At 43.8% G+C, this 16,019-nt stretch overlaps 1 protein-coding gene across 1 annotated transcript in view; it reads left to right on the forward strand.

The window, feature by feature from the left end:
• Positions 1–1,809: 1,809 nt before the first annotated feature.
• GUCY2F (guanylate cyclase 2F, retinal) overlaps positions 1,810–16,019 on the forward strand; it is a 38,455-nt gene continuing 24,245 nt past the window's right edge. Inside the window, 7 exon segments of the mRNA XM_064738006.1 lie at positions 1,810–2,548; positions 4,013–4,314; positions 5,800–6,154; positions 9,433–9,517; positions 13,404–13,500; positions 14,003–14,137; positions 15,403–15,483. Of these exon segments, the coding sequence (XP_064594076.1) occupies positions 1,810–2,548; positions 4,013–4,314; positions 5,800–6,154; positions 9,433–9,517; positions 13,404–13,500; positions 14,003–14,137; positions 15,403–15,483 (1,794 nt within the window).

Here is a 16,019-nt window from a genome sequence, read left to right on the forward strand (position 1 = left end):
TATACAGGATCCATAGAAATAACCAAGTATCATTAAATAATGGAATAGTTTGTATTGGAAGAAACCTTTAAAGGTCGTCTAGTCCAATTCCCCAAGAAGACTTTGATGTTAGTGTAAAAGCTCTGTGTATGTCATAATGGCTACAAAAAAAAACCCCAAACAACTATAGGAAAAAGGGGAACATGGCACATCAGCAAAATGATGAAGCCAAAGCTCAAATACGCTGCATACCCTAAACCTAAATAGCTCAAGAAGAGGAGCACTCTCTGCTGTGGTGCAGAAGGATTTAAAGAGCTGTTCTGCAGGGGCCGATCCCAGGAATTAAATCCCACTAATCCAAGGGCAGAACTTTAAGATGCCAGCTTCTGGGTTACACTGGAGTACAGTCTGTACTGAGACAGTTCAGTGTGAGGCAGACTTGGACCTCAGCAAGATCCTCAAGGAAATAAGGGCTTGGGAGGTTACCGCCCAAGCTGTGAAACCCTCAGGAGAGAAATGGACCTCACCAAAAGGGACACAACAAGCTTTTGACAAGGCACAGAGGATCCCAGAGAGCCCACCCAGCTGGAATGGCCTGTGCACACAAGAATTTGAAGGAGGCAGGCACCAAAGCAGGGGAAGCTGACCATGCATTGCCTATCCTCATGGTGATACCCCCATCCAAGGACAGCCACTGACTCTGGGGAGAGCCTGCTCTGCTGTGGGTGGCTCCTTCTGGAGGTCTCCCTCCATCAGGCAGAGGAGCTGGGGCTGCATTTGCAGTACAGGCTGCACTGCGGTGCTGCGTGTCCCGGTGCCGGAGCATCCAGGATAAAAATACTTCTCCAGGAATGAGCAGGTAAGCCAGAATGAGGGGCCTGCTATTTTTAGAGCACAAACTTGCTGGGATCAGCAAAGTTTTCGAAGCCATGGGGTGAGACTGCAGATGGAGGAGAGCCTGCTATGGCTTTGGTATTTCTATGCTTGGCTGTGAAGGGGGAAACTGTTATTTAAAAAAAGCCCCAAACAACCCTATGGCTCATAGTATTTAACCAAGAATATTTGAAGCACACTTACATACACAAAGGTTTTGACCTGACAGTTATTTAGCAGTTCTTTATCTAAATTCAAATCATAATCCTCCTTTCCCTCATTTTCTGATTATCTGTTTATCCACCTTTCAATTTGTCAGATTTAAGAGACTGAGTTGCCCTTGAAAACTTTTTCCAGAGTTTTAAAGTTATATGCACATACATATGTATCTCTAAGTATATGAATATGTGTGTGAGAGTTTTTGTCTTTGTATGGGCTCTGATTCATATTCACAACCCACTGAGGATTTTTGAGGGAAGCTGATGGCCTAGCTGACTTCACCGTTTAATTTTCTTATATAGGTGCTTGTCTGCACGACTTTGAAACTGTCTTTCTTAGGAACCAAAAGCACAGTGTACCCATAACTTGTACTTACTGCTACAAACAAAGCAGACTCATTCCTCACTGCCTGGTTTCACAGTATATTGCAAAACATATTAAAATGTTTATGTAAGTGTGTATTTAAGGGTTATGGCACGTCTGACACTGGCTGGACACTTTTCTGCATGGTGAGGTGGCTGGTGTGGTGCAAGTCCACGTGTCTCTGTGTGGGTTTGGCTCCCCAAAGACTTGTGCCTTGGGAGGTGCTGTGAAGCTTGGGCTGACTCAGCTGTACCTACACGCACGGAACAGATACATGTGGTGAAAGGCAAACGTAATCTGCTTTCCTTCCAGCATCTGGTAACACTCTGCCTGCTTCCTGAAGAACTTGGTGCAGATCTATCCACTTGTGAAACAATGTCATTTCCCCTGTGGAGTCCTCACAGCTCCTCCTGGGCTCTGTCGACGCACATCAGAGTGCATCACTTCAACACTGGAAACTTATTCAAGACATTTTTCCAGGATCTCTGGTGGCTGCTCTTTGGAATAATCCTACTTTGTTCCCCAGCACATAGCTCTGTCTTTAAAATTGGTCTGCTTGGACCCTGGAACTGTGACCCCTTCTTTTCCAAAGCCTTTCCACATGTGGCTGCCAGGTTAGCTGTGGGACGAATAAGCAGAGATCCTTCACTATCTCTTGGCCACCGGCTGGATTATGTGGTCCTCCAAGAAGAATGTGACACACCTAAAGCTCTGGTTAGATTTGTTGACTTTGGAAAGCTTTCCTCAGCTTTTATAGGCCCTCTAAACCCTGGCTTCTGTGAGGTGGCTGCACATTTAGGGAAAAACTGGAATAAAGCTATCTTTTCATGGATGTGCATCAATTATAAGTTGGATTCCACCATCCACCATAATGCATTTGCAAGAACTCTGCCCTCTCCAATGCAAATTTTGCTTACAATAATGAAATATTTTAGGTGGGCTCATGTTGGCATCATTGCATCCAGTGATGATATTTGGAGGTACACAGCCAAGGAGGCAGCAACTGCACTCAGGAACCATGGGCTACCTGTAGGCATTGTTATATCTGTGCATAAGGGAGAAAAAGGCATTGAAGACACCTGGAACAAGGTTAAAGAAGTTAATAACATTAAAAGTAAGTGGTTTGAGTCTCATTCCTTTTTTTAATTTTTTTTTCCCCAGGGTAGGACTGCATTGTTACTCAATGGACATACTTTAGAGAATGAAAACTTAAAGTGATTTAAGTCAAGCAGAATTTTATCTCTGATCCTAATGCAGACAGGGCTTCACATAAAAGAATGCTAGGCATTTTGTATGTGATGAATATAGGTCAAAATCATCTACTACAACCTGAAACACTGGGTCCAGCTTGTCTGAAAAAAAAAAAATTGTAAATGGTTTTCTGTGCCTGGCTTGTGTAAAGAGGAGTTTATAGGAAGGTTTTGTATTTAAGATGATTTGTATTGTGGAATATCAAAAATCAATATCAAAATCAAAAATCTTGCTTTGATGCTGTGTCCTGTATTTCAGATCTCCCCACCAGACATGGGCCCCATGATAAATGAGCCTTAATTGGTCTTATCCTATGCAAGCTATTACAGCTCCAGAGCTCAGTCCCCAAGGGGACTGGGTGCTAGAAGCCAGCTCGCTCAGACCAAGGCCGTGGGTCAGCCCCTAGCAAGCAGGGAATGTTCAGCTCTTAGTGATTAGGCAGCTCTTATGATTTCAGCTTTGCTTGCTAGGTAGCTTTTCCCTTGGCTTGAGGCTCCAGCAGATGGTAGAGAGAGGAGAAGCAGAAGACGCTGGCTGTTCCACGAGTATGGCTTTATTGGAGGATCCGTGAAGGGTCTCAGCTCTTCTTCTTCCGAGTTAGTAGGGGTACAGTATGCTACTTTTATCCCTTGGCCCAGATCCAATCCTGACCAATGGCAAAGGTGTTAGAGTGACCATAAGTGACCAATAGTAGGGTTAACACAATATTGCCTTAGATGGTATAGGGATAGGTTATAGGGCGGATGTCCCCGGAGTCAGGAAGCTTCTTTGCTGCTGTGTCAGCATTCAGATTCTCCACGGGGCTGTGGCTAAACTTGATTGTTTCACTGCACCATGACATTTTGCAAGAAAAGGCACCGACTTTGGGACAGTCAAGCATGGACCAGATGTTTAAACACAACCCAGCTGTGTCAACCTAAAATGTGTATATTTGGTGGCAGGGTGAGCATTTGGAGGTTGGGCACTGCTTACAGCTGCATTGTGTTTGTCAGCTCAGCACACACAGAGGGAAAGGTCAAGTTTTGGTCAATGACAGCAATGACCACAACTGCCCATCTTTACCTGTGCCTCATTCCTGTCAAAGCTTCTCTCCATTCCTTCTTTACAGCTCCAGAAATGGTTAACACCCACAATCTCCTTTATTAGGTGGTACAGACCTCTAGAGGTTGAACAAAACCGGTGTGACTCTCAGCTTCCCCAGCACATAACATCAGAGCCTGACCTGACAGGGTAGCTCAGGCAGCTCTTTTACTGGGGGTGCAAGAGCTATTTCATGTTGAAAACCCCAGGCAGATTACTAACACTCTCCACTGTCCTTGTGTTCCAGTTATTCTCCTGTGCATGCATTCTGTTCTCATCGGAGGGCAGGAACAGGCCGCCTTGCTCACAAAAGCTCTGGAAATGGGACTAGCAGATGGAAGATACATCTTTGTTCCCTATGACACTTTGCTGTACAGTCTGCCTTACCAAAACATCTCATTCAGTGTCTTTGATAATGACAGCAAGCTCCGGGAGGCTTATGATGCTGTGCTGACCATCACTCTGGAGTCTGGAGAAAGGACTTTCTATGATGCATTCAGGGAAGCTAAAGAAAGTGGTGAAATAATCAGGGATTTGGAAGCCACACAGGTAAATAGTCTTTCTCTTGGGCTTTTCTGGGACCTGTCAATAGGAAACATAGCAATAGTTACAGAAAAAGTACAGGGAAGAGTCGATCCAGCCTGCACACTTTCATTTTGAGAAAAAAACAGAGAAATTTGAATGTGGTCTGTACTCATCTGGAAAGGTCGCTTTTCCCAGATGTCTGGCAATATAACTCACTTGATTAAACTGTAGGATCATGATGGGAATTCAAGAGAAAGGGGCTATGCCTGAGGCTCTCGGATTTGGTTTGCTGTGTGCTGGCTGCAATGGACTTGAATTAAAAAGGTATCTCTTGAGGTGGATGAGGTCCATGGAGTTTGTAGGGAATCAAAATAAGATATCCATATGACTGAGAATTTGAGGGGATGAGACAGACTAAAGAAATACTGGATGCTTCTAGAGGCAAATATTAAGGCCATTGCTATTGCATTCTTCTTAGCACTATAGTCAAGGTTATTCTTTGTAAGCATGATCCTCTAAATGTCCCCGGTAGCCTATTAAAAATCAAATCAGTTTTTACCTTGAGAACATTTACAAGAACTGAAGAATCTTACACTGGTGAAGAGATACAGGAGTTAGCTGAGCTATTCTTCAAATCTCCCTATGACATTTTAAAAAATTACAAGTACTTTTAAGGCATAATTTATCAGATCTACTTTAGAAGAAGATGAATCATGCCTTGAAAGCATTAATTTCTTTCCCTTCACTTTAATGAGAGCCCAGGTTCACTGTATTGAGTGTCAGGTACTTCATTTCAGATCTCTACATCTGATCAATTAATCCCACAAAAGTCAGATTTGTCTGTGGCTCCCAAGGGCACTCCTCATTTTTCTCACAGGTGTATGGCTGTAATCTCTCTTCACCTACCAGCTGTGAATGGCCATGTGATTACAAAAGTCACCATTTGTGTTAAAGCTTCCTAAATCAAGTCTGGCACGGAAGGGAGCAATGCAAACAGAAAAGGCTCTGTTACCCCACAGAACAAGTTTGCTGTGGCTCTGCTGGGGGATTTTGGCATCTTTGGGATAAATAATATTTTGACAGAGAATACCAATCCTTTGGGCATGACACTTTTCCTGTCTTGGTATGGAGCCTCTGACTTCAATCTTCTATTTGTAGAAGATATTTTAGTGAAATGTTTTGAGGCAGGATAAATTTGTGATAAATTTCAGCTGAACATCAAGCTCAGAATCTTAGCTTTTCCCATCATAATGCAATTTTGCATGGTTTTAAAAATATTTTGAAATTGAATTTTGTGAATCCACCATAAGAAAAGACAGATATTCAAAATCATGCGTATATTGGGTCTACCTTCAACCTAAGGTTCTTCAAACCCATGGCTCTGTGAGCCTTAATGTTCTGGTGTCTCAGTATTTAAGTTACAGCTTAGCCATGGGGAAAGCATTTTTGCCACCAATCTCGAACAGAAGGTTAGGAGCAGTTTATCCTCAATTTCTCCTGTATTTTTAGGTTTCTCCACTCTTTGGAACAATCTATGATGCCATTTACTTCATGGCAATGGCTATGGACAGTGCACGGAGGAAAGGAGTCAGAGCCTCAGGAGCCACCATAGCTGAGCACACAAAAAACTTCAGCTTCCCTGGGTTTAGCCACCAGGTAGAGACAGACAGCTGTGGGAAGGGGCTGGACAACTATGTGGTACTGGACACAGATGGTCATGGGAACCAGCTCTTCCCAACCCACCTGCTGGACATGTCTGCAGGCTCTGTGTTGCCCCTAGGCCGGGCCATCCACTTTCCCAATGAAATTCCACCCAAACCAGACCCCAGCTGTTGGTTTGATCCAGATGTTCTCTGCACTGAAGGTAAGAAAGAAAAGAAAGAACCAAAAAATTGGGTGAACTGGCATTGAGTTCATGCTTCTCATTTCTTTCATCTTTTCTCTCACTCCAAGTGGTTTCCCCTTTAAATTAGAACTCCCCAAGCAGAAAAGTCTAAATTCAAGGATCTAATATAAAGATGCCCAGTTATCATGCTGTTTGGAATGGGAATCCTGTGCAGGGGTAACACCATTGATCCACAATATTCTCTTATTGCTTGTTAGATCATAGAATAACAGAATCATTATGGTTGGAAAAAACTTCTAGGATCACTGAATCCTAACCTACCACTGCCAATCCCACCACTAAATATCACATCTACACAATTTTTTCAACAATTCCAGAGCCATTAATCCCACTACTCTTCTGGGCCAATAAGGTTGTTACCACTGTTATATGTTGAAGGGTTTTCTGGGTATAACACTCAACACTTGCCAATATTAACAGTAACCATTATATAACAGAGGCTGCACCCAGCACTGTGTCTCTGTCCTTCTGGGGGACAGGACACTAAGAGGATTTGCCTTGAAGACAGCCTAAGAGAGCTGCACAAGAGCAGATGCCCTCAGCATCCTGCCTGTTCACCCCTGCTCCTGTTTTCAGGGAGCAATGAGGAGTGAAGGACCATCAGAGCTCAGCTCATTGAGAAAAAATTGATAATAATTGCTCAAAATAATTTGAGTTATTATAGATAACCAAGGTAGTAATCAATCTGGGGGCAGAGATATCTATGCTACCTCCTAGGTTTGAAGGAAGCACTGGGGACTGGGTTTTACCAATTGTTTTTAAATTGAGGCAACTATGGTGCAGTCTTAAAGTTCACAGGGAAGCCAAAATCTCAGGGTAGGGTACTCAACCTCCTCTTCATATTTGCTTAAAATACTAAGCATTTACACCTATTGCTCCAGGTTATGTCTTAAACAAATGAAACTAACTACATCTATGGAATATTTCATCCAGTAGCTGAGAAAACCATTCTCACTTGGCTTAGCCATAACTGAGCTGACACATAAATCAGTGTCACTCCATGAAAACTGGAGATGTACTGATCTTGTAGCAACTGGCAAGCAATAGAAGAGATAAGTATAATACTATCATATATCTAATTTTACACTGCCCCTAGGAACAATGTAGCAATTTAACATCTCATTGAAGTCTATAGAAAAATCCCACTGATTTTTAGAGAGCTCAGATTTTATGTTCATACCTTTACAAAGGCATAAAGCTCTAGGCATCTGTCAATTAAACAGTAATTTATTATGATTGCTAGAATTTGAGACTGAGCTTTATGTCTAGAATTAAATACAAGCCTCACTCTAGCTCTTGTATGAAGTTAGGCTTGGAAGGGTGTTGGATGAAAAGTTGTCAGGCTGCTGTGCTTCCTAACTCCAGGTGCACCAGGAGCAGGGCTGAGCTGGTGTTCCCAGGACACAAACAGAGACACAGACACACAGACACACACACACAGACACACACAGACACACACACACACACACACACACAGACACACACAGAGCCAGTCACTGGCAGAGTAACACATACAGACACATACAGGAGAGTTATGTCTTTACAGGCACTGCTGGGACATGGACATCAGAAATGGCCTGGTGCTGCTCTTATGCACCTCATAATAAGGCTCCAAGTTTGGTAGCAGATCTCACAGCCTCAATTTCTTCAGACTCACAAATGCATCCTATGGCAGATGGTCCAAACTTAAATTCCCTCACAGCCATCTCTCAAACCCTTCAGGCTCTGCAGAAGCTGACTCCAGATTTGCATCTTCTCATGGGTTGCAGCCTCCAGGACTTCCCTTCCCTGTGAGTTAGGTTGATGTTAAGTCTGTAAATGTCATATACAGTCAGAGAGCAGAGTTACTCAGGAAAAAAACGTAGATGGGGTTAGGAAGGTGGGAATGACTGCACTGATCAAATGCCTGGAAAAAATGCACAATATGGTTATATGTGACCAGCATCCCCATCCTCTCAGATACTTGAGCATTCCTGACCCATTCTATCTCTCCCTTTACCCATGTTTGCTCTTTCCCCATAAGATCCTGTGAGAAGTTTCATGTACTCCTGCAGCTCCCTTAAAGCATTCCCTAATGACTTTAACTCAATCCCATAAATTCCCTCAAACATGCTGTAAGTTTGCTCTTTCCCATAAGCTCATAATTATCTTACTTTTACTTCTGGTTAGTTGTGAAGTATAGTATGGCTTGGGAGGGACGTTTCAAAGCCATCCATCCATTCCAATCCCACACTAGACCAGGTTGCCTAAAGTCCTGTGGACCCTGATTTTGAACACTGCCATGGATGGGGCAGCCACAGCTTTCATGGGCAGCCTCTTTCTGTGTTTGTGTGAGGGCAGTCAGGGCCTGGGGCCCTAGACTGAAGCAGTGAAATTTCAGCTAAAATGCTCTGACTTTTCCTGAAACAAATACCAGTTTTCAAAAATGCCTTCAGCTTTCACTGCAATGCTCTAGGTCTCAGTGCTTGCGCATAGGTGCCAGTGTAACATAAGAGTCATGAACCTTTTGTCAACCCAAATTTTTCCATGTTTGTTTGTGTTTATAGATCTATGGATATGAGCAGAATAAATAGAAAAGTTAGAAACCAGAAAACACACAGCGAACAGTTCCCACTGGAATTTAGCTTATGCAGTCATATCAGCTTCCCTTAGCTCTCTAGTAAACACACTCATCAGCAAAGTATCTGGCTCCAGTACTTTCTGCTGATGGATGTGTTGAGGAGAACATCAACCTTCTGCTGCTCCTCCTCTTCTTCTCTTTTCAACATTAGAAATCTGCAGCAGAGAATGAAAAAGCCCAGATGGGCCAGTGACTCACCCTGGCTGTTGGTTTGGTACCACAAGATAAAGATTTTTTTTCAGCATTTCAATTCTTCAAGAGAAAAGGGCCAAAGGTTAAAAAGTTATGAACTTTGCAGAAGCTTCCTCTAAAACTTCACAATTCCCTGTGGTCTATTTATTTACTTGAAGAAAAACTATTTTTCCACTGCCCTAAGTCTGGTTTAGAAAAAAAAAGTGCATGGAAATAAATAATTAGCATAGCTGAAGTCTTATGTATGCCAAGTTAGTAAGTATTTGTGTATTCATAAACAAACAATGCATTAAAATTGTCTTCCAACATTCTTCTGGCTGAATACTTGACTTTTTAATCCAATGGCCTGATATTGATGTTTTTAATATTATTGCTAATCAAAATGATTTTCTAATTCACTGATTCTTTTCCCATCTTTGCACAGGGATTGAGCCTGCTGTCATTTTCTTGGGAGTAATACTGTTATTTGTCCTGGTGTTGTGTGCTGTGGGCCTGGCTTCTCTCATCAGGTATTTGAGTTGGTGCCACTTTTGACTTCTCTATTAGGCTTGTGCTTTAGCCAGCAGTTTAGACTATGCACACACAGAAAGTCTGATTTTGCTCTTGGCTCTCCAGCCACATTTCTCTTCACATTTGTGGTGTGCTGGCCCTGGCAGCATGCCAGGCATCCACCAAAGGCATTCTATCTCTCCCTTTCTCAGCTGGGCAGGGGAGAGAAAATACAACAAAAGGCTCCTGGCTCAAGATGGGTTCAGGAGGGGATCGTTTACCAATTACCACAGCAGCCAAAATGGACTTGATGTGCGAAAATTAAATTTATTACCAATCAAATCAGAGTAAGATAATGAGAAATAAAATAAAAGCTTAAAAACACTTTCTTCCCAGGCTTAACTCACTCCCAAATTCTCTACTTCCTCCCCACCAGTGGCACAGGGGCCAGGGAATGGGGGCTGCAGTCAGTTCATCCCACATTGCCTCTGCTGCTCGTTCCTCCTGAGGGGAAGGGCTTCTCACACCCTTGCCCTGCTCCAGCATTTTGCTGCTGGATGTTTCTGAAACATTAGGAAGGTTGTTATCACTTTGGAAGTGCAAAAGATGACACAGAAACCAAATACAGGAATCTGTTATGAGAATATGAAGGTTGAAACCAAGTATTTTTCTTAATTGAGATCATTCTTGCCTGAATTTCTGTCTTTAATATAATCACGTTTCCTATTAAACATGTGAGGCTGACCCTCTGTATTTTCTCCACGCACTAAAAAGAAAGAAAATACCTCTGGAGAGAATTTGAAGCAAATATTTAGGATAGATCTTTATTATCAAGTTGATTCACTCTCTGTTTTGACCTGGGATTCAGCTCTCTGGTCATTCCCATTATATATGTATTGGTCTGGGCATGAGATCTTAGGAGTACAGGCAGTAGTGTTCTGGGGAAGGCATAATTTCCCATAACTGCATGTCACATCTGTGTCCCAACTCCATATCCAAGGTAGAAAAGTGCCAGAATGGATTGGTTGGTCCAGGAACTATGGATTGCTCTTGGCAAGGTCACTATAGCCCCTGGAGTAGTTTGTCTCTAATTATTGATGTCCTCATGACCAAACTTAGAGTGAAAATAAACTGAAATCAAAAGGCACATTTACTGAGCAGCAATTACTTCAGCAGAGCAGAGTTCCTAGATTGTTCCCTCCAGCTTTGCCTCTCAAATAATTCCGAGATGTGTTTTGTCTCCACTCCTGAATCATCCCTCCGAACCCAGATATAAGGGCCACCCAGCAAGGAATGCCCCAAACAGCTCCCCCACTTTCACAGCTGCTTCTGATAGAGCTGCAGACACTGATGAGGTCGCCTCCACCCACCCACTCTGTGAAACCCTGCTCTGCTTGCTGGCCACCAGCCTCTACAATTAAGTAAATAAATGACAATCTTTCTGCCTACTCTGTTTGTAAGATCTTCCACCAGCACCAGGCTGTGCTTGGGAAGGCTTGGTCATGAGAAAAGATGTATGGCCATCTGCAAGGGAAGAAAAATTCCAGCATGACTCAGACAGTGATTTATATTAGGAAGGGGCATGTCTGGAACTAAATTTAAACCACAGCATGGTCTGAGTTGAAATGTGGAAGCTCTGGTCTTAGCTCTGTCAGGGATCTGCTGCATGACCTTAAATGAGTCACTCCACTCTCTCTGCTTAGCTTTTGGCAGAAGGATGCTTTCCTCCCTGATTAGGGAGAGGATATGATTTATCAAGCAAGGTTTTTCAGATGGCCTTGTGAAAGGTACATAAATTATTATTTTTTTCATGAAGATGAGTTGGGTGGCTTGGGACAGTGTGTTTAGAGAAATATCATCCCAAGTAAAGCCTGTGGTTATGTGGCCAAGGCTTCCTCTCAGCTTCAAAAAGCTGCCCATGCTCTTCTAAAATGTCCAGAATGATACATGGAGAGGAAAAGTGAATTGTGGTGACTTGGGGCTGTTTTATGTGGTGGTGTCCTTCTACAGTAACATCAGCAAAAATCACCTATTGTCCACCTCATCAGGGAAACAGGAGATCAGTCATCTGCTGTAGTGTTAACAAAATTCCTTAAGCAAAAGAAGTGACACTGAGGGCAACAGGGGAGCTTTCCCTTCCTTTTCTGCTCCTGGCTGAGGCATTGTTGACTGTCTAAAAGATACTGCTGCTTTGTGCTCAATGTTAGACCCTGATGTCCATTGAAACAATGGGATCAAAATGATGAGGTGTGATGTCATGTGTGCCATACTGCTCGTCCCTTGCAGCCTTTCCCTCTGTATGAATCTGTGACCATTACAAGGGCATATCTTGCTCTGTGCTTCAAAATGCACCATGCTACAATATAGACACTCAGACAGTATGTTTAGACAGTAACTTGTGTCCAGGCAGCTCTTATAAATTAACTACACTTCAGCTGCAGTCCTTAAGAAAGGCTGGTGTGCCTAAATGTGGTTTGCTCATGACCAGACCAACTGGACTAATAAAACTTGTCTTTGTCTCCTAATGGAGAATGATTTGGGATATGACAAATAAAAGCAAAGCAAAACAAAATATGGCTTACATACACATCCAATTAATATTAGTAAGCAGATTAAATCCAGTTGTCTATCTGCAATAAGACCCTTTGAGATGATATCTTCCATGTTGACGACTTGGCGTTTAAGTCCAAGGCAAGGCATGGTGATTTGTCCACTGCTTTCACCAACGTCCTTCCCCACTCCCACACCATTTTAGACCTCAAAGATCATGTCGTTCCAACCACTCTGCCATGGGCAAGGACACCTTCAACTACACCGTGCTGCTCAGAGCCCCATTCAACCTGGCTTTGAATGCTTCCATGGGTGGGGCTGGCACAGCTTCTCTGGGTAACCTCTGCACCTTCACAGAAAATAATTGCTTCCTAATATATTATGTAAACCTGCAGTCTTTCAGCTGGAAACCACTCCCCCTTGTCCTGTCACTCCATGTCCCTGTCAAAAGTCCCTCTCCAGCTCTCTTGTAGCCCCTGTCCTTAGGCACTGGAAAGTGCTCTACAGAATCCCCAAGGCCTTCTCTTCTGCAGGCTGAACAGTACCAGCTGTCTCAGCTGTCTCCATAACAGAGGTGCTCCAGCCCCCTGATCTTCTTCATGGCCTTCTCCGGACCTGCTCCAACTGGTCCATGACGTTCATAAGTCAGGGATCCAGAGCTGGATGCAGCACTGCAGGCAGGGTCCAGTGGTGCAGGGAAGCCAGGTGTGGGAAATTCAGAGGAGGTGTAAACTGGCTACCTACCTGTAGAGGATTGACTCTGGCTGGGTGCCAGGTGCCCACTCATTTCTCTATTACTCCCTTTCCCACTGGGACAGGGGAGAGAATAAGATGTAGAATGACCAGCAGGGTAAGACAAGGCAGTTTTATTGTAGTAAAAAAAAAAGAAACAAGTGGAGATCAGCATGTGTGAGAGCTGAAGAAGAAGCAGATCAGTCTCTACTTCCCATAGGCAGCAATGTTTGGACACTTCCTGGGCAGCAGAGCTTCAGCACACACAATGGTTCCTTCAGAAGGCAAACACTGAAAACTCATGAACGCCCCCCTTCCTCCTCTCTCCCTTAGCTTAAATATCTAAGCTGATGTCATGTGGTATGGAATATCCCTTTGGCTAATTTGGGTCAGCTACTCTGGTTGTGTCCCCTCCCAAGATTTTGGCCAGTCCCATTCCCTTTGGTGAGGGGAGGGAATGCCAGAAGGACACTCCTGCTTGGCAGTAGCCAAAACACTGGTCTGGTATCCACACCCATTCAGCTACCAGTGCAAAGCACAGCACTGTAGGGGCTGGGAATGTTACCTTGGTCAGACCCAATGCACTGCCTAAAACTGATAACTGTGACTCTCCAACTCTTGCAGGCAGAGTATCCTGAACAACCAGCTTTTCAGGGGTCCAAACAAGATCATACTGACCTTGGATGACCTCGTCTTCATCAACCCAGAGATGCATAGAAAGGTGAGTCCTTCTACTCGTGAAAGGAATCTGGGGCAGCACTCTAGAAGAGATTTGCCATGTGGTATTTTCATACTCAAGAAGCTCTGGAAGCATCATTTCACTTCTTTATGCCATTTTCCCCTGCAAATTAGAAAATTTCCCATATACTGAGTGTTTTTGAGTTTCAGATAAGATGTCAGAGCTTTTATGATGATGTAAAACCATAGCCTTGATTGTGCTTCTTCTAACTGCCAGGGCTTATTCCTTGTTCTTGAGGTTGGATGGTACAACATAGGGCATGCCCAAAAGGATAAACCATCTTACCTTCTAAAATGAAGTGTCTGCATTCAAATACACTGGGAACCCACTCCTGGTCCATTCTGGTTCATACGCGGAGCGGGTGACCCGCTGGGGGACACTCCCATGATTTCCCTACCCAGAATCCATGCTGCAGACAGAGCTGGAGTGGAGGTTTACACCCAAAGGTGGTAGCTGCCTAGCACCTGCTTTCCTTGCCTTGCAGAGGCTGACCTTGGACAGTCTGACGGATGCAAACAGCATAGCAGCCAAGAACAGAAGCATGATATCCGTAACCCGCTCCGCTTCCTTGAAAAGCACAGTGGCCACCCATGAAACCTCCAACGTGGCTCTGTATGAGGTAGGTAGGGACCTCATGCAGCCTTCTCCCACTGCTTCTGTTCACCGGACTGCTCCAGGGGGAAAGTGTTTGGCTGCAGTACTGTAGGTCCCAGGATGGAGATAACTTGAGCAAACCCTAAGTATGAACAAGTTACTCCCAAGCATGGACTTAGCAGTGTTTAAGGCAACTCTGTCCCAACCCTCACCCTGACACTTGGAGTCATGTGGGATGGGAATATTCAACATTCACATGTAACATTTTCAGTCTGGTCCTGTTAGAGAAGTCACCATCTAAGGTGGTGGTGGCACCATAAAGAACCTTTCTTACAAGACAGTCTTTGTTTGGTGACATCTCTGATAAGGAACTTTCTTACAAGACAGGATCCAAATAGAGTAATGGAAGCTCAAATTCCCCCTTGTGGCAATAGGACTGTTTGGAGCTTAAGCAGAGGCAATGGCCAAGAAAACTCACCCCATCCATCAGGTTTTTCCTGAAAATGCAGCTTTTTGAAAAAATGGTATGGTAACTTTTCCTGAAGAGGAGAAGAATAAATTTGATCAATCATTAATTCCAGAGAAAAGCTCTTGTTAGAGTTATTTTCCTTTTTAATCAATTTGTTGCTGTTTATCAGATACCAAGAAACCTTCCAGGCTTGAAGTTGTGATCCAGGTGAAGGTCCTGCTTCACCTCTTTTTTGAAGGTTTGCTGTGGATATTCTTATTTGGGTTCAGTATATAAATAACTTGTTGCCAAGAACATTAAAAATCCCCAGCCATCTTCAAAGTCAAGGACCTGAAATTCAGATTTGGATCCCAATGTTATCAGTTGCTCAGAGATTTGCTCTGTCAGTCACCCACCTGTGCTGGGATTAGGGGACTGGAGCTTCTTTCTTAAGAGGAAAGGTTGAGGGAGTTGGGCCTGTTCAGCCTCAAGAAGAGACTGCTGAGAGAGCACCTCCCTGATGTCTGTAAATATCTGAAGGGAGGGTGTCAGGAGGACAGAGCCAGGCTTTTCTCAGTAGACAAGAGGCAGCAACTGGTGCACAGAAAGTTCCACCTGAACATGAAGAAGAACCTTGCTGTGCAGGTGACCAAGCACTGAAACAGATTGTCAGGGACGATGTGGAGTCTGCCTCACTGGAGATACTCAAGAATTGCCTGGACACAATCCTGTACCATGTGCTCTAGGAGGATAACCTTTCTTAAGCGGGGAGGTTGGATTATATGGTCCATCTCTGGTTTCTTCCAACCTTAACCATTTTCTGATTCTGTGATTGTGGACAGGGAGACCAAGTGTGGCTGAAAAAATTTGAGACAGGAGCACTTCACAATCTGAGGCAAAGCTCCACCAGCATCTTAAGGAAGGTAGGAATAGGGCATGATGACATGTGGAGGGAAGGTTTCTCAGGGGGTGGTTTTGGCTTCAGGGTGTGTTTGTTGCCCTTGTCTCATGTCTGTCCATTAAATCATGCATTATGGTTGTCAATGAGTCTTGTCTGGTGAAATGTGGACCATGCTCAACTGCATCTGACAAATTTACCATAGATACAATTTACCATAGATCCACATGCCAGTGAGCAGCTTGTAAAACCCCACCCCAGACCTGCCACTTCCGAGCTGGTGCAATGTTAAATGTTCAATGAATCCTTCAAGTGACCTTGCCTGCAAAGGCAGAGTGGTTTGGGGAGCTCACCCCTTCACAGTGTGAGGCACTGGTAGATATTTTCATGTTATATGGGTTGACAGTGTGACACAGACACAGTTGTGCATTTCTCTGGAGTTTGCTTGGTGTTTCCACCTAAGATGCCTCTCAGATGCTTAATTTTGGTCTCCGATTTCATCATTACAAATGACAAGAAAGCATATTTGTTTTCTAAATTCAAAGGCATTAGATGTTGACA

The sequence above is a fragment of the Zonotrichia leucophrys genome, chromosome 1, assembly GCF_028769735.1.
Source record: "Zonotrichia leucophrys gambelii isolate GWCS_2022_RI chromosome 1, RI_Zleu_2.0, whole genome shotgun sequence".
NCBI classification, from domain to species: Eukaryota; Metazoa; Chordata; class Aves; order Passeriformes; family Passerellidae; genus Zonotrichia; species Zonotrichia leucophrys.